At 42.9% G+C, this 17,833-nt stretch overlaps 1 protein-coding gene across 1 annotated transcript in view; it reads left to right on the plus strand.

Annotated features, from left to right (window-relative positions):
- The window catches only part of LOC147206532 (insulin-like growth factor 1 receptor), a 92,066-nt gene that overhangs the window by 59,262 nt on the left and 14,971 nt on the right, over window positions 1–17,833 (plus strand). Inside the window, exons 3-13 of the mRNA XM_086108345.1 lie at window positions 2,255–2,555; window positions 3,927–4,063; window positions 5,233–5,377; window positions 7,492–7,700; window positions 7,777–7,903; window positions 8,421–8,656; window positions 9,381–9,548; window positions 10,843–11,050; window positions 15,500–15,780; window positions 15,853–15,995; window positions 17,599–17,764. Coding sequence (XP_085964471.1) covers window positions 2,255–2,555; window positions 3,927–4,063; window positions 5,233–5,377; window positions 7,492–7,700; window positions 7,777–7,903; window positions 8,421–8,656; window positions 9,381–9,548; window positions 10,843–11,050; window positions 15,500–15,780; window positions 15,853–15,995; window positions 17,599–17,764 — 2,121 coding nt within the window. The remainder of the gene's footprint in view (window positions 1–2,254; window positions 2,556–3,926; window positions 4,064–5,232; window positions 5,378–7,491; window positions 7,701–7,776; window positions 7,904–8,420; window positions 8,657–9,380; window positions 9,549–10,842; window positions 11,051–15,499; window positions 15,781–15,852; window positions 15,996–17,598; window positions 17,765–17,833) is intronic.

Raw genomic sequence — 17,833 nt, forward strand, 5'->3', positions numbered from 1 at the left:
CGTCATAACAATCACACATCCATGCTATGTGTAGCACAGCAATCAGCGCTTGTGCGGTAGAAACACACACTCTCAAAAGCTATGTGCTGCATCACAGTCACATTCTTGTGTTGTCCAAATAGCTGCATCAGAACTACGTGTGGCATATCAACCGTGCGGTCACGCGTAGTTAAAAAAATTACACAAAGTTATGCACAGCATAACAAACATACGTTTGTGTAGTTGAAACAGTCCCTCGCAAAGCTGTGTTATCCCACAAACATAAGCTCACGTAATTGGCTGGTACTGAATGAGCCAATTCTGGACCAAGTGTGAAAAGACGTTTAAAAACGTCTTTGGGAGTGAATGAGTTAAAGGTATGTGTTGTCTATCACATACTCACGTAGTTAAAACAAATACTCAAAGCTACAATGGTCTATCAACCTCACACTCATGTAGTCGAACGAATCTTTCCCAAATCTACAGCAGGTTCGGGATAACAATCATACACCTCTGTCGGCAAAACAAACACATAGCTACTGTATGTGTAGCTAAACATTCAAACTCTTGTTGTTGAAACAATCACCCACAACAATATTTTCTATATTTTATATTGCACGTGCTTGTAGTCAAAACAGTCATGCATGGCATAACAATCATGCACTCACCGATTCTCTGTGTGAAATAGGCATACTTTATACTGTTGGGAATGGAATGCAATGTAATGTTCAATAAGGATATAAAATAAGATCCAATCGGATGCGTTTGTGGTTTTCCCCCTCGTTTTGGAATTCCCCGTCTTTGCTGTTCGATTTAACTCATGGTGAGAAAGAATGAGAATATCAGAGAAAACTGACAAGAGTTGTAGCAAACCTTCCCGCCCGCACCCCCTGTTCCCGCTCCGTGAGGCCAAAGGGAATTTGACACATTTGGGAGTCGGCAGCATTGCTGTAGTGCACCGTCACATGGTGAAGCTGCACAGATGTTTTGTAAAGCTGCATGAAATATTCATCTGGCGAGATTAACTCGACAGCCGACTCTCATTTCAAAGGAAGGAAATGAGCGTGGTATCATTTCCGCTTTGTTTTGTGACTAGACGGGACATATTTTTACCCGATGACATGCTTTCATCAATATACCCCAAGGATTGAGAAGTACTCGACCTACGACATCGCTTGTGAAACTGAACTGGCCTTTTGGGGGGGGGGGCTTTGGAGGTTGCACAAGACCTGCGACAGTAATTGACAAGTGAAAGTGTGCCGCTTGGTGCTGAACCGCCACCTCCATGAGTGTAAATACAGTCCGTGCTATTCGTCTTGTTTAGGCTCATGTCATAATTTGCGTTACACTAGGTCACCCCCTCTAGTCGCCATGGTTACAAAACCCATACTTGGCATTCGACCCCCAGTTGGGCAGCGGGGCTACCCCAAGGATTGAGAAGTACTCGGGTTGTATTTCCACTCATGGAGCTGGCGCGTCATCACCAAGTGGCACATTTTCACTTGTCAATTTGTCTCACAGCTCTTGTGCAACCTCCAAAGACCAAAAAAAAAAAAAAAAAAAAAAGGACCAGTTCAGTGTCATTCCAGTTCAAAATTTTTTACAAGCACTGTCAAATACAACGGTGTGTGTGCTATGTGTGTGTATTTCCCTCTACACTTTCACCAGGCCGCGGTTGTTCCGTTTTATTGGCCCTGTGGAGAAATTTGTCTTGGAATAATAACCCAACACCATAAACATACATACAGCAACACAAACTAGTCCCAAGGGCGGGGTTACATGGGGGTGTGCGGTTACATTTGCGCCAATGACGTCTCAACTCTTGCCTTTCCCTGATGGTTGTTTTACATTCCGTGCAAAAAAAGGCCTTGAGCAAGCTCCATAAAGTGCGCTATTGATAACGCCCGACTACGCTCCTCACAACAAACAAATGAGTAGTTTCTATTATTCATGACGCCTCGAAGCTCGATTTGAAACGCACGCGTTCATTGATTATTCCCCCACCCCCACCCCGTGCCTGCAGGAACATTATTGCGTTATTTACGAGAGGGCAACTTCACTGACGTTTTCGTGTATCCAATTACCTGCACACTTTTTTTTTTTTTTTTTTACCTTCTAAAGTGGTGACGCATTTTATTTACAAGAAAAGAGCAATATAACTTGTGGATTACGTTGTCAACCTGCCGATAATTGGATATTCCTGACTATATTTACAAAAGAGGTGCTTGTGCCGTGATCTAATCTCTTGCCGCCGTCCTCTCTGTGTCTCCTCCAGTATGTCCCAGCCACTGCAAGCAGGCATGCACCGACAAGGGCGAGTGTTGCCACAGCCAGTGCCTGGGCAGCTGCACCGAAGCCAACAGTGACACCGCGTGCTCCGCCTGCCTCCACTACTACCACGAAGGCCGCTGCGTTCCCGACTGCCCGCCTGACACGTACAAGTTTGAGGGCTGGCGCTGCATTACCATGGACCTTTGCTCCCAAGTGCACCTGCCCAGCGATGTTCACTTTGTCATCCACGAGGGCGAATGCATGCCTGACTGCCCCTCTGGCTTTGCACGCAATGACAGCAACCGGTAAGGAACAACACCTTCACTTCCGCTTCAGGTGGTGCCCATTCGAACACGCCATGTTGCGTGCTCCTTGAAACACACACACACACACTGTATTTTTCTTGCTTGGCACTATTTAGGCTACAAGGCAGTCAGATGGGCAAATATTGAACCGATACTAGCCTTATTTCAATGTATCGATACTCATAAAGGATGCCGATACAAACGCCACCATTACTTAAGGCAAAAAAAATTAATAAATCTGACATCAAATAGGTTCTTCTTATCGTCATGTGCGACTGAAAGTCGGAATGGTTTTTGTTCATCATTATCTGTCATTGTGTGACTTCAATTGTTATATAACTAAAGTATTAGTTGTATCGGTACTTAGTATCGGTATTGGCGAGTACTCGAGTGAATAAAAAAGTGCTATCGAACATCCCAACAGTGATGGAGAGACCTTTTGTGCACAAGGGCCACGTTTGGCTTTTTAAAACAGACAAATTAGCTTGGTCATTTGTAGGCAGGGTGCAGAAATATTACAGTTAAAAAGGACTTCAAAATAACAATTTAAAGGGGTTACTTCTTTGTGTTTTATGATGACTCATCAAACTTTGCCGCAATGACAAACTTAAATGTTTTGCAATTCGATAGCATCCATGGGATGTGATCAATTCTTAAGGACGTCTGGAAATGGCCAAAATGGTCGCTTCCACCCAAAATGGCGGACTTCATGTGTATTTTCTGGCATGGCTTCTTGAGACCTTTTGGTGTATCTTCTCATGATCGACACACCTACCAAATTTCATGTAGCTGTGTGACACTGGAAGCAATGGCGATTCATCAAATTTTGTTGCCAAGCGGAACCAAAATGCAATGGCGCAAAATCAAACGTTTTGCAAGTTAACATCACCCACCTGTCTCGTCTTCTCTCATTTGGTAGCATTCATACATCTCGGGGAGGGGTTCACCTTTAAATGACCCTGGAAACTGCCAAAAAGACCATAAAATGGCCACTTCAAAACAAACATATCTAACTTTCTGTGTTTATTCAGACATGGCTTCTTAAGCCTTTTTGGTGCGTCGACGCACGATGGACATGCCTACCAAATTTTATGTTGGTAGGCATGCCTACCATTTTTTTCCCCCCAATATTTCACAAAGGTGAACCTGCTTGCAAAATTATCACACCGGTTGATATAAGTGTGAGTTTTAGCTGTGAACATGAAATAAATATATTTACCCGAGACCTTTCACATCCAAGAGGTTGGACCAAAGTCCTCAGAGTATGGGACAAAAAGTTCCCGTCATATACAGAAAATATGAACACAATGACACCTTGTCCTTGGCCACTCATTGATCCCTCCGCTGAATTTCTGCACTTTCTCTTTCCAGTATGATGTGCAGCGCCTGCAACGGCTTATGCGATAAGGTCTGCTCAACCTCCATCATCGACTCGGTGAACGCCGCTCAGTCCCTGAAAGACTGCACCGTCATCGCCGGAAATCTGGACATCAACATTCGCCACGGAAGTGAGTGAGATGCGGTCGTCCCAAATTGTGCAGGCTGTACTCGTCTGCTGCAATTTTGTGTCCTTTAAGTTGAAAACAAAAATAAGTTGGCGTTGCAAATGCAGCTGCATACTTGACGAACTGGCTGAAAATCGTATTTTTTGTTAGCGCATCCTATCAGTTTCACTTTCACAAAAAAAGTATTTGGAAAATAAAAAAAGCAGGTCACCTTTAACCAACGGTGGCACATGATCTGCACCACAGGAAGTTGTTAGCAGTCAGCAGCCTGTAATTGCAGCTTGCGATCAGATTTTTTATTTTTATTATCATTCTCACGAGTCCATCGCGGGAGGTTGGTTGCGTGAAAAGTAGATCTTCGGTCCGAAAAGCGTTGGCCACCCCTGCTTTAGATAGCATCATGTCCATTGGTTGACAAAGTTTCACAAAAGGGCCACCAATGGGTCGGACGATTAATTGAAGTGCCTTTTCTGGTTTCGATTTTAGCTTCTCTCGCTCTTTAAAATGTTTGCATCAAAGAAAATGAATTATGTGCAGAAAGGCGCATAATTCATTTTACATTTACAAGTTCCCAATGTTGTGAAAGTGAACGCACCACCTCAAAAAAAATTGCTTAGCTCGCCAAGTACAAACGCACCTGCCCTTTAAATAAAGGGAAATAATCATTTTTGCACATAATGATTCAATCAAAATGTAGTGCGCACAAAAATGAACCTTGATAAATGATTCAATGCAACTGATTGAACTTCAAAGTTAAATACAACTAAAGTGTACTCAGGCATCGAGTTGTACCGATACCACACTTTGAGAATCCTCAGTGTAGAAAAAAAAAAAAAGTAAAACATGGCAATTGAGCAATTCCCAACAATCAAACTATGTCTGTTGCAATTTTCTTTTTTTTTTTTATAGTTGGCGACTGCTGGTTTTCAATCGGGCAACTGTCGGCCAACCCGCAGGGCCACCAAATATACATTTGACAGTCTGTGCTACATGTATCATATGATTTCATTAGGATGACTCGTCTCATATGATGAAGCTTAAACGCACGAGTGCCTAATTGGGCGTCTGCGTTGAGCGTGGGCGTCACAGCATCACAAGTCCCCCGCTTGTTGTCCTAATATGGCTTTCATGTGCTGTGTGCGTGTGTGTGTGTGTGTATCTGCGGTCCCCAGATAACATAGCGTCCGAGCTGGAGAGCTTCATGGGCCTGATCCAAAAGGTGACGGGCTACGTGAGGATTCGTCACTCCCACACACTTGGATCCCTGTCCTTCCTCAAGAGTCTGCGTTTCATCAACGGGGAGGAGCTCATGGACAAGTAGGGCTTGTGTGTGTGTGTGTGTGGGGGGGGGGGGGTGCAATGAAGGGACCCGATTCTGACAACGTTATCAAAGAAAGTACATCAAGTTGTTGTCGATTGAGTGTTAGCGTGAATAAAGTACATCAAGAGGTCACGTTGACAGCTGTTGTTGGCGACATGAAAATGTTTATCAAATGATTCCAGTGTTCCTGTGAGTCCTGGAAATTGTACGTTAAGGTTTGAAGTGCCGACGTTTTAAATAGAGTGCTGTTTACTGGCCAGCAACGATTTCTTTTCATACTTCAAGCCATCTTACTGGCTCGCTCATTTGACGAATGTGAAATGATGAGTTAAATTACGTAGAAGGAGGCTCTCTCTTACTGTATATTTGTATTTGTTGTGCCGGATTTGCTTATTTTTTAGGGGGGGGGGTGTCTAAATCACAGTGAAATACTTAAAATTTGAAGTTGTGTTTTTTGTATGACAATATTGCGAATCTGTTGCATTGAATGAAATTCACGCTATAAATAAAATTTGATTGCCTTTTTGCTGAATAAGGAAAACCAGCACAATAAATTCAAATCATGTAGGGAACAAAGCCCCACAAAATCTGTTGTCAAATTTACCAATTTATTTACAAAACAGTATTTTTCAACCCTTATAAATGAGGGGGGTTTTTTTACATATATTTTTTGCATCAAGCTAAAGAAAATGACCAAACAAATGACACAAAATCTGTGTGTTGTTTTTGTTTTTTTAAACTACAATATATTTACCGGTACTATATAAAATGAATTTGGTTGTCTCTCTCTGGTGCGAGCTTTTCATTGGACAAGGACAATATGTGCATTAAGATGTAATTTAAAATGATTAATATAAAGCCTTCATTTGCTTTAAAACGTTTGAAAACAGCTGGAACTTGCTGCCTTTCAGTCACCTCCTCACTCGGATATCACAAGTTATGAGAATAAGATGGGGTTTTTTTTTTTTAATGGTCAGTGGTGTCATGGGAAAGTCGGTTGCCCCCTTCGCATAGTCCCTCCCGGGGTAGAGTTTCACTCCGCGGAAGGCTGTTGAGGATGGCAGGCATTCCCTTCATTCCGCGGCTCTTGAGCTCGAGGATGTTCCAGGCTGTGCATGGAGTGAAAATATGACTGCATCATCTCAAGTCAACTCCTATGCAAATGTAGACTTGCACTCCATGATTTGAGTCTTCGGTGCTGCTGTTGCAGTGAACCTGAAAAACCGCTCAGGGAGAGGCCTGCACCAATCATGTCACACATGTGGAAATGCATTTTTTTTTTCCCCAATACAATGCATTGCTATTTTTCGTTCTTAAATACGAACCACTTAACTCATTCACTGCTGTGGATGTTAATTTTCTTCAACTGGAAACTCACCGTTTACTGCCACCAACTAAACATGTTCGTCAAGTACATTTTTCACCAAATAGGCTTGAAAGTGGGTCTCGCCTACCTCAGTGTAATAACGAACAGATGGCGCGGATCCCTGCAGATGGCGGCATATGATCTCTTTGGATTTGTGATCAGCACAGCTTCTGAGTTGAAGATAAAGATGAGGGTGTGAGTCTTGGCTTGTCACGTTGTTTATGAGGAGGATAAACGCCAAGACGAAAGTTGAGTAATTGTTGCAACTTGATACTCGATCTTAGTATCTACCGTATATGTATGGAGTAGCTATGTGTTGCAGTAGTTAGTAGAAAATGGTTTTCGATCAATCAGCATTGGTCACAGCGTGTTTCACAATTAATAGTCTTTTTTTGTTGTTGTTGTTGCTTTATAATTTGAAGTGTGTCACCTAAGCACGAAATAGTAAGTCAAAGTCACTGTTCTGATTGACATGTTTTTTTTTTGTCACAAGGAAGCTTTTTGGCAAGTAATCAGTGTTTTTGGTCAAAACCACCCGTGGTCTACTGTTAAATCATAAAGAAGGAAAAACTCTCGAAACAAACGTTCATGCTGTCATCGAACAATGTTCTGTTCATCCTGAATGCTCAGTCAATTTTGCAGCAAAATATGGGACTGGAACTTTGATGACTAGCAGGGATTGAGTAAAATGATTCATCTTCGACAATATCTCCAATTTAAAAGTGCCTTTGTGTCTTGCATCAGGTTGTATTCCTTCTCTGCCATCAACAACCAGCACCTTCACAACCTGTGGGACTGGACCCAGCACAATCTGACCATCCGGGCGGGACGTCTCTTCTTCCGCCTGAATCCTAAACTCTGCATGTCCGAGATCCACACGATGTGGGAGAAGACCGGCGTCCGGGACAAGCCGGAGGAGGGCGACTTCCGCAACAACGGCGAAAGAGCCAGCTGTGAGTTTTTCTGGCTACCCGCGACGCGCGGGCAGTCGGTGAACGTCTCGCCGATCGCCCTCTGTGATCGTTGCAGGTGAAAGTCACGTCCTCAAGATCTTGTCCAACAGCACGTCCAGCTACACCATCCGTCTGACATGGGAGCGCTACCAGCCGCGGGATTACAAAGGCCTTATCAGCTTCATGGTCTACTACAAGGAGGCGTAAGTGCTCCAAAAGACGTCTCATTATCCTGTATTACACACTGTCATTACGTATAAATAGCTCAACATTGAGGCTTGATGAAGGGTTTTCGATACAAAGGCCCATTCTATGTTGGGACGGGCATTTGTTTAAGCTTGCTTTGCATAACTATGCGCGTTTTGCTGCCAAATGGCAACCGGGGGGAAAAGACAGTTATTTTGTTTTGGGGTTTTTTTCTAATCTCAGAATGGTCGCCTTGATATTTGCACCATCGGTGTTTATTTTCTTACATCCCGACCGTGATTGCTGCTCAGAATTTTGCCAGGGCTTCCTGGAGGCATGGAATGCTTTTTCTTCCCCCCCCCCCCCCCCTTTCCTTTGGCAGTGACAGCAAATACGCATTTGTAAATAATGAGCTAAGAAAAGCTCTTTCAAGTCGGATTGGAGTCTGCAGACATACCCTAGAATTAGTTTTATTTTCGAACTAAGGAACAAGCAGATGTCATTCGGGGCCATGTTTTTGTTCTCCCTCGCCAGCCCTTCTCAGAACATCACCGAGTTCGACGGTCAGGATGGTTGCGGCTTCAACAGCTGGCACACGGTGGATGTCGATCTTCCTCGGGACAATAATACTGACCCGAAAGTCGGTATTCACCACCTCAAACCCTGGACCCAGTATGCCGTTTTCGTCAAGGCCATTACCCTGCGGGTGGAGGACAAACACATTCCCGGCGCGAAGAGTGACATCATATACATTCGCACGCGCCCATCGCGTAAGTCCCAGACACCACACTAACGTCCCACTTCTGTATGCTGCTATCACTCTTGATCAGAGTTTTCCAACTCGGGCCAATATTTTGTATTTGAAGAACCCCTCCAAGTTAAGTGGTGGGACAACAAGAGACTGGAAGAGTCACAGAAAGGCATGAAATTGGATGTTCTTGGAAATGTATCGATCAATTCACGTTTGGGTGTTTTTTTTTTTTCCAAAAATTGTCTAATTCTAGAAAGCTCATTGAGGTGAATTCCTCATTTTTTTAATGACGTGCAAAGGAAATAGCACAAAAACTAGGACTGAACAATGAATACATTAAAATCAAAATCACAATGTATTAAAATGCAATTTCCAAATTGTAAAGGCTGCAATTTTAGGGGGAAAAAAAACCTAAGAAAACACCGTTTTTTTTCAGTTGGTCATTTGGCTTTATTTTTGCAGTATGTGCAGTATGTATATTTTATTTAGAATGTATCTTGGTAAATTCAGTACAAAAACGTCTATCCAGTGTGTGTGCAAAATTTACATACAATTGTTTTATGAAACATATCGATTTATGTTTACAATGTACTTGTTAGGTAGCATTTTGTGAAGTCGCCTGATTGAATACTTAAAATACTGCAAGTCAAAATGCTGAGAAATGAATAACTCTCATTGAAGTAGATAAACTGTATGATATTAATTAAACAGTTGTTGGCAATCACCGTTCTTGTCCGCCGCAGTGCCAACTGTGCCCAAAGACCCCCGTGCCTACGCCAACTCCTCCACCAAGCTGCTGGTCAAGTGGTCGCCGCCGCTCTTCCCCAACGGCAACCTGACCTACTACCTGGTGCGCTGGCAGCAGCAGCCAGAAGACCGGGAGCTCTACCTGCACAACTACTGCTCCAAAGGTCAGTTTGAAATCTCTTGTGTGACTCGATGAAACCCCAACGAAAGCAGGCCACACACATGCCACCGTTCAAGCCAATAGAGGCGATGTTCGCACAACAGCTCGATTTTGCGGAACAGAGTGCTTGGCAGGGGAGACGACTGACAGGCGTCTGTGAATCTGCAGTTGTTTTGAGTTACAGTTTTGTCGTTATGTTTGACCTTAGTTCGATGTCACTTGTAAAATGAAGCAGAAAGTGGACACAGCGGCAATCGCGTGATGTCATCTTTGGTAGACGTCTCCTTGAAATGAGGAGATTGAGGAGCTTTGCCTCATATTCCCCAAAATATTTCTACCTCCTCCCACCTTGCCACTCTGATGATATAAGATGATAAAAAATGATGATAAAAATGAGAGCCCGACATGCGGGACTATATTTATTTCCGTCAACAGTGGCGCCATGCGATGTCTTGCTTTGTGCGCATGCATGTTCCATTGGGAGTCACGTTTGGTTTGGAATGTGAATGAGTACATCATGTGATCGGATTTAACAAAAAATCTGAAGGCCCGGTTGCCCAAGTCACGGGTGGAGGAAGAGGAAAATATGATTCCTTCAGCAGACAAGAGACACTGCAAGCACTTTGAGAATATCAAGAGATACAATTTAATAAAAACTTGCATTCAAACAGACAGTCCAAATACAACCAAAATGGCTGCCGCTTAAGTGTCTGTTTCTCCTTAGGTGAAGTCATATTTACACACAATCAGGCAATTGGTGCAACTGCCCCCCGCCCCCAATCTGGTCTTTCAGTAAAGTCATAATGTGTATTTTTCTAACAGGCAATATCATGTAAATTAGCCCCACCGTTGCTCACAGTCACATTTTTGGAAAATTTCAGCTCACCAAAAATGTACTTGATTGTGTAATTTCCCACAGCCAGGCACTCCAGAGACCCTACTATTTGCATACAAGGAATTAAAAGTCTGTTTTTTTTTGGTTTGTTTTTTTTTAATACTAGGTCCCCTTGAACATCCCTTATTGTGGCTGGCCCTTCTTTCGGAATAAGTGTCACAAAAAAAAAAAAAAAACCCCACAAAGAGCAAAACTTGGCCAGACTGAATCCTTTGATGTCCAACGCAAACTATTGAGACTTTTGAGGCATATTTTCCCCTAAAGCTCCAATGGATTTCCAACTTGAATGGCCTCAGAGACATTTTGACTTGAGGTTCGCTGTATCAAGATTTAGTAGCCCTGTCTATGGAACTCTTCCAGGAAACTATTGAAAAAAAAAGCTACTTTCTCTCATCCAAACTAGATCTGAAGATCCCAATGCGGATCCCGGCGACGGGATTTGCCGATATGGAGGAGATCACCAAGCCCACCAAGTCGGACCTGTCTGGGCCCAAGAAGGGTCCATGCTGCGTTTGTCCCAAAACCCCCGAGGAGAAGGACCGGGAGAAGGACGATCGTGTCTTTTTAAAGCTCTTTGAGAACTTTCTTCACAATGCCATCTTTCTGCAGAGGTACAGTTACAGTCGCGCGGGGGGGTTGCTGGGAGCAGGGTGGAGAGCCATTCCGGGCAGGTTTCAAAAGTGCAATTTATCTGCCTTTTTGTTGCCATGACAACAGGTGGAACATAAGTGCATTTGGACGTGGCAGATTTGGGGGGGGGGGGGGGGGGGGGATAAACAAACAAAGGCGATGACAGAGCTGTGATTAAGCATTCTGAAGGGACTACTTTGGCTGCTCACCCTTAAGATCGCTTAGTCGTCTTTGTTCTCCCGCAACAGCTACCGACATCTGTGCTGTGTTAACTTTGCTGGTGGCTGCGGATGTTTCGCGCCATTTCAAAGCCTTCCGCTTTCGCGCTCTTCGCATCGACGTGGACAAACGCTCCAGATGTCTGCAAATGGCTTCAAACCATCACAACCTCGATGCACTTGTCGGTTAATCTGATCAGCGCTCAGGAGGTATTTTATAAATCCATATTGTAAGTGAGGCAGCCGCACCGCTAAAGATCATTCATCCAAGTCTCGTCCTTTTTTTTTTCTTTTCTCTCCCCCGATGCTTATTTGGAATTGGATCGATGTGGCTTTCAAAAAAGAAATGATTAAAAAAAGCTGACTTCTTATTGTAACTGAACTCATATCTTCCACCCTGGCTGTCTGTTTGGATGTCTTACATTATAGCTGCTCTCTTGGAGGAAAATTCTGCAGCTTGTTGCTCCATTCAGATCTCAACATTTCTATGTTCATTTTTATTTTTTATTTTTATTTTTTGGTGGGGGGGGGGGGGGGACGAGAGTCGGCTCCTCCTCCATTATAAAAAGACGGTAGTCTTTCAGTCGAGGTGTATCACTTCAGCATCCTTCCTTGAGGTTAATTACTACTTTCCTATTAGCCAGGGCTTTAGCGCCATCTTGTGGGATCTGAGATTTTTATAGACACAGCAAATTTTAAAAAATGGATTTAGTAACTTTGTCAATAGCAAACTGTGAATAGAGCAAGGGAGCAAGATGAAAGAGACACTGGAAACACGGAAAGCACCAAGGACAACATGAGTAGCACACTGGTCTGTTCCAAAAATAGCTTACTGGCGATGGGACAATGTGACTTACAAAGAAGAATTAAAACAAAATGGAAGGATGGAAGACTGTTCACATTTGTTGATTTTTTAAACTTAATATGGTTCGCTTTTTTTCTGCAACAAATATTCTAGATTTTGTTTCAAAATAAAATAGATTGTGTTGATTGGGCGGGGGGGTGATGTTTTTATTTACCAAAATATTTTAACACTCTGATGCTGCGATATTTTACACCGTTATCCTGAATTCAATTCAGTCGGACTGTTTGTGTAATTCAAACCCTGATCCCCAGAACTGTGAAGCAAACGCCACTATCCACCATTGAAAAGAAGTTAAATGGAACCTGACTGGTTCGTTGAACAACTCTCAGGGTGCATTTATCCAAACTGTCGTGGGATTCATTGTCGTCATTGACAAGTGTGCGTTTCTTCTCTCAGCTCAGCTTCATGCATCTGTCCATTGCCAACGAATATTTTATTTTTTTTCCCCCTGCTGGGGCCGAGGCATTGCCAAGAAATGTACATCTGGATTGTAAAATAATATGGAAAGAGCCCCATTGCAGTGTCTAGTGAACTCCAGAAGACAAACACAAAGTAGGAAAAACAGACAAAGATGTTGGCTGTGTGCAACTCAGGCCGGCGCAAATAATGTGTTCCCTGTTGGGCGGAGGTGTCGTCACGGCTTTCCTCCTAGGATTCCATTTCGTGAAGGTTTTTTTTTTTTTTTTTTTTTTTTAAGCGGGTCAGGTCACGACACTGGCGTAAGTAAGTCACTTAGCAGTAAGGTCAAGCGGCAGTCAGCTGACGACTCGCTCATAACTGACACCATTAAAAGGGACTCCTGGTCCCACAGCCGAGACGAAAATACAGTCACACATTTGAATATATACTTCACTGCCCTGTTATATTTGTAGGGGCTTTCTCTGGATTGTACCACACCAGCTATAACTGCCAGGGAGGAATGTTTGCGTGTGTATGAGAGTGTTTTTTCCCAGGCATCAATCGTCCTCTTGTCTCTTCAAAGATGTACCCTGCTGCACTTGACTCGCGGCCATGTCACTATTCCCAATTGAAAATCTGACAAAGGGCTCGTGAGGCAGGGCGGTGGCCGACTGGTTCCTAACATCGTCACACTTTTGGCTTCTAAATTGGGGGCATTTTGTTGAATTCCAGAGTAAGAGTGTGTCAAAGAACCATGCATTGATTTCACCTAAAATGCTTTTTAAAAAAAATGGCAGACGTCCTGTTCAATGTCGGGAGAGGGTCCTTGAGACTTTCTCTCCCAAGGATTGTCACTGAGTGAGACGACAAGGTTAACAATAATATGAATTTTTTTATCCGAGGATTCTGTCATGACCTCGTCAATTTTCTCAGTGCCAGGATTCATACAACTTTTTTCCAAATGGTCAGAAATAAGAACTTTTTTTCCCTTGAGCGAATCATTTGGAGCCAACTGGCCTGCGGTGTTCACAGATGACTGTTAGCTCAGAGCTGTGCTGCTGTCAGCACCTGTTTGCCCTCCGTGATGACAGCCTCAACCTTGGGCTGGACGGAGAAAAATAATAACTACCAAAACTTTAAATTAAACCTGACAGAACAACCCAAAAATGAATTAATAACAAATGTAAATAATAATGTAGTGACATAATAGCACTAAAAATCAATCAATAATATCAATACCTGATGTGAAAAAGACACTTGTCTCTATTAATAATATTACTTGTTTTTCACAGATTTGGAAGAATGTATGCCTTTGAGTATTGTTATTGTTATTATTACATGGCTGTAGGTACTTTATACTACACTGATGCAATTTTTATTTATTTTTTTAGCCTGTCAATGCGATATTACATTGAATGTCAGCATGAGCGCTAGCTAAAATGAAATGTCTTGTATTCAAAAATACAATATGTAATTCATTTTGTTATATGTTTAGTCCGTCTTATAGTAAATTCCAACTGGAGCGTCATTCAAAAGTTTAGAGCACATTCGAGCAGGGCAAGATAGCATTTGTCATTTGCTTGCTAACCAAGCAACATGGTGCATTCAGGGTGCTTTCAAAAGACAGGAACTTGTCACCAGACCGCACGCCGTTCGGCACATTCATCTTTTTTTATTTGATTCCGATGTTTTTATGATCACGAAAAGCCCAAATCGAAATCTAGATTAAGTACCAATGAATCGCCCAGCCCCACCTCAAGCTTCTGGCAGCTGGGCGCTACAAGCTCCCGGCTCCAGTCGGCTGTCGTTTCCATTCAGCCAATTCCAATTTGTCATTATGATTCAATAGCCTTCATGTTTGGGTTCCCCCGCTCTCTCCTACTACCAAATAATCTGTCTGCCTCGCTATGATCCGTCTGACCTCATCCGGCTGCATCGCTCCGCGGGGAGTAGTATGCAGCATCTGGACAAATGGCACACAAGCGCGCGTACACGCACACACGCACACACACACACGCGCACACACACACACTCACGCGCACATGTAAGCATGTCCAGCAGGATGTTTAAGCTTTGTCTAAAACGCTCCAAACAAGCAATTATGATTAGCTCTAATTTGATTTTCTGGCCTTGTCTCTTGCAGTCATTTTCCGCAACAGTTAAAGAACCACCGTGAAAAGACAAGAGTCAATGTTCAAAATGAGAAAATAACATTCAAAATTAGAGATTAAGGAAATATTTGAAGATTTAAAAAGGACATCATGAATACTCCAAATAAAAGTGGAAAGCTTTTGATTTTTGAGACAAAACAAGGCAAGGTTGACAGGTAAAAAGTTGTATACATTCCTGATTAAAGTCATAATTTACGATGTACTTGATTGTGAAAGACGTGTTTTATCATGACACAATTAATGTTTTAAAAAAGGAAATACAAAAAAATTGAAGACTAAGATTTCTGATTTTCAAGATAAAATCTCCGAAACAGTTTTTTTTCTTTTCCTTTTTACAATTTTTGCTTGCTTTCACTTTTGTCAATTTATTGTTGTATTGTGTTCTATATATGTTCAAAAAAAAACCTATGTCGCAATTTTGGTAAATGTCGTATTTTCTCACAAATGTTATTATTTATTTATTTATTATTATTATTTTAAAATTATTCACAAATACTATTGCTCAGTCCACACGTGTGTGTGTTATTACTACAAATTCAATCTAAAGTGGTGAAAATGGCTTGCTGTCTTTGACGACAAAATGTTGAACAAACATGCCGTTTTTGGGGTCTCCTGAAAAGAGTTCATTTTGGAGGTAAAAGAACTGCGCCCGACCCCAACGATATGTAACTTTATTTTCGTAATATTATAGCATTCGTCTCGAAAACAAATGAACATTTTCCCAAAATATATATTACAAAATCCTCTCCAATATTTGACTTTATTCTTGTTTTCCAGACCTCAAGAGCGACGTCGTCGGGACCTTTTCGGCCTGGCAAATGGCACCGCGTCGCACGACGGCCAAGGCAGGGGCAATGGCACACTCGGCCTGAACAACACACAAGGGATCCCTCCGATAATGGAGTACCCCTTCTCTGAGGACAAGAGCACCTCGGAGGCTTTAGAGATCTTCAACTTGAGGCCCTTCACCGTCTACCATATCGACATCCACGCCTGCAATGAGGAGGTCGGCCACTGTAGCGTTGGCGCCTTCGTCTTTGCCAGGACCAAGCCTGCAGGTAGCCACCTATACGAATAAAAGAGATTTATTTCGATGTCTTGGTCACATTCACTTCTAATTTTGGGGAAAGACAAAGCCGACGACATTCCTGGCAAAGTGCTCTTCGAGAGGAACGACAAGACGGAAGGTTGCGTGTTGCTCCATTGGCCCGAGCCCGTCATGCCCAACGGCCTCATCCTGATGTACGAGATCAAGTACCGTTTGGGTGCCGAGGTGAGTCACGAGCCACATTTAGTCAGTGGTGGGAACTCGCAAAGTCCTAATACTTGGTGAGCATACCTAAGCAGATTTTTCTGGACTCGAGTATTTATTTTTCAGAATACTCCCAACATTTGAAAATAGCTGCCCGTACTTTCTCCTCCCTGCTTTGTTACTTTTTTTTTTTTTTCCAACCTCGGCAAATGTTTGTGGGAACAAATGCACAAGACAATACCTTAACTCAAGAGTGCCCCAACCTATATTTTTGGTCTGTCACTTGGTTAATTTGTTTATTTAATTGCCATGATCTGAGGTCCACATAAGTTTTGGATATTTTTGGAAAAAAAAGAAGAAACCTTTAGTCGGGACCACAGATGGGGGAATCCTTTCTTCCTGAATCGAGGCTACAATGGATGTTGTGTGGGAAACACATAGTATGGTGCCATACAATGTAAACTAAAACATCATTTAACATATTGTAGCGTAGCAAGTAGATGCCTTTGGGGAAGTGGTCCTTCTTCAGGACCTGGCCCTGTCCATTGATGCAGAATTCTCCATAGCGATGCCTCCAGGGAAGTGGTCCATCCAAGATATTGTGAAGCGGCTTCAAAACAGGATTACGTGGGGTAACTAAATGCAAGAGTATAAAAATAAGTCTTAAGTCAAGATCTAGACACATATACTGAAGTAGCAGCTCTAATTTCCACAGGTAGGGCTTTCCAGTGTACTGGACCCAAATAGAGAATGCTTGAGAACCTGCGGATAGCGTTTTAGCGCTCTCAGTCACCAAAGTACCAGACCAGCATTTTGTGAACAAAGGTTTTGGGATAGAACATAAGCCATGTAATATTTGGAGAGAGTGAAGACTGTGTGTGTGTGTGTGTGTGTGTGTGTGTGTGTGTGTGTGTGTGTGTGTGTGTGTGTTTATGAGTAAAATGAGAACACTCACAAGGAGCAACTCCAATTCTAGCACTTGATGTCATTCACTAGGCCACACCCCTTAGAGCAGTGGTGTCAAACTCATTTTGGTCGCGGGCCACATTGTAGTTACGGTTTCCCTTGGAGGGCCGTTTTGAGTTTTGGGAAACCATATAAATGTTGAATCTCCTCCACATATTACATACACAGCACACAACAAATTGATGAATAGCTCGTTTTAAAATCAGAAGTCAAGAAAAATGACTGTTATTGCCTATTAGATATGACAGTTTGAAATTTTGGTTCAGACTTTAGCAAGCATCATGGAACTTGACATGCTTGACTTGCTTTCGCGGGCCATATAAAATGATGTGGCGGGCCACATCAGGCCCCCGGGCCTTGACTTTGACACCTGTGCCTTAGAGGCAAACGTCCAAAACAGGAACACAACAGTGTATATAGTAATAATTTTATTTTTTTTTAAACGGTTTGTTTATTTCTTTATACTCTATTTTTTCATGTTTGTATACAATACGATGCTCTTTTCCCTTGACTGAAACATCAAATTGTGTTGTCCACATTTAAATGAATTGCAGTGCGTTACAAACTTGTCCACAGAAGGCACTAAAAACTCACAAGACCACGGCATGTCTCCTTTCTAAGCACAGTCTATCCCTTCATGGGCTTTTCTACGTTTCAGCCCGAGAAGCACGAGTGTGTATCTCGCGAGCAGTACCGCAAGCACCGTGGAGCTCGCCTCAGCAACCTGGGCTCGGGAAACTACTCGGCGTGCGTACGTGCCACGTCTCTGGCGGGCAACGGCTCCTGGACGGAAAGCGTTTCCTTCTACGTGCCTCCGCCCAAACGTAATATAACGTGTGAAACGGTCATGAGGAGGCCGGTATTCGATCCATACTGATCACTCTCGTCGTGTC

Source organism: Hippocampus guttulatus, chromosome 4, assembly GCF_054856545.1.
Source record: "Hippocampus guttulatus isolate MCC_2025c chromosome 4, RoL_Hgut_1.0, whole genome shotgun sequence".
NCBI classification, from domain to species: domain Eukaryota; kingdom Metazoa; phylum Chordata; class Actinopteri; order Syngnathiformes; family Syngnathidae; genus Hippocampus; species Hippocampus guttulatus.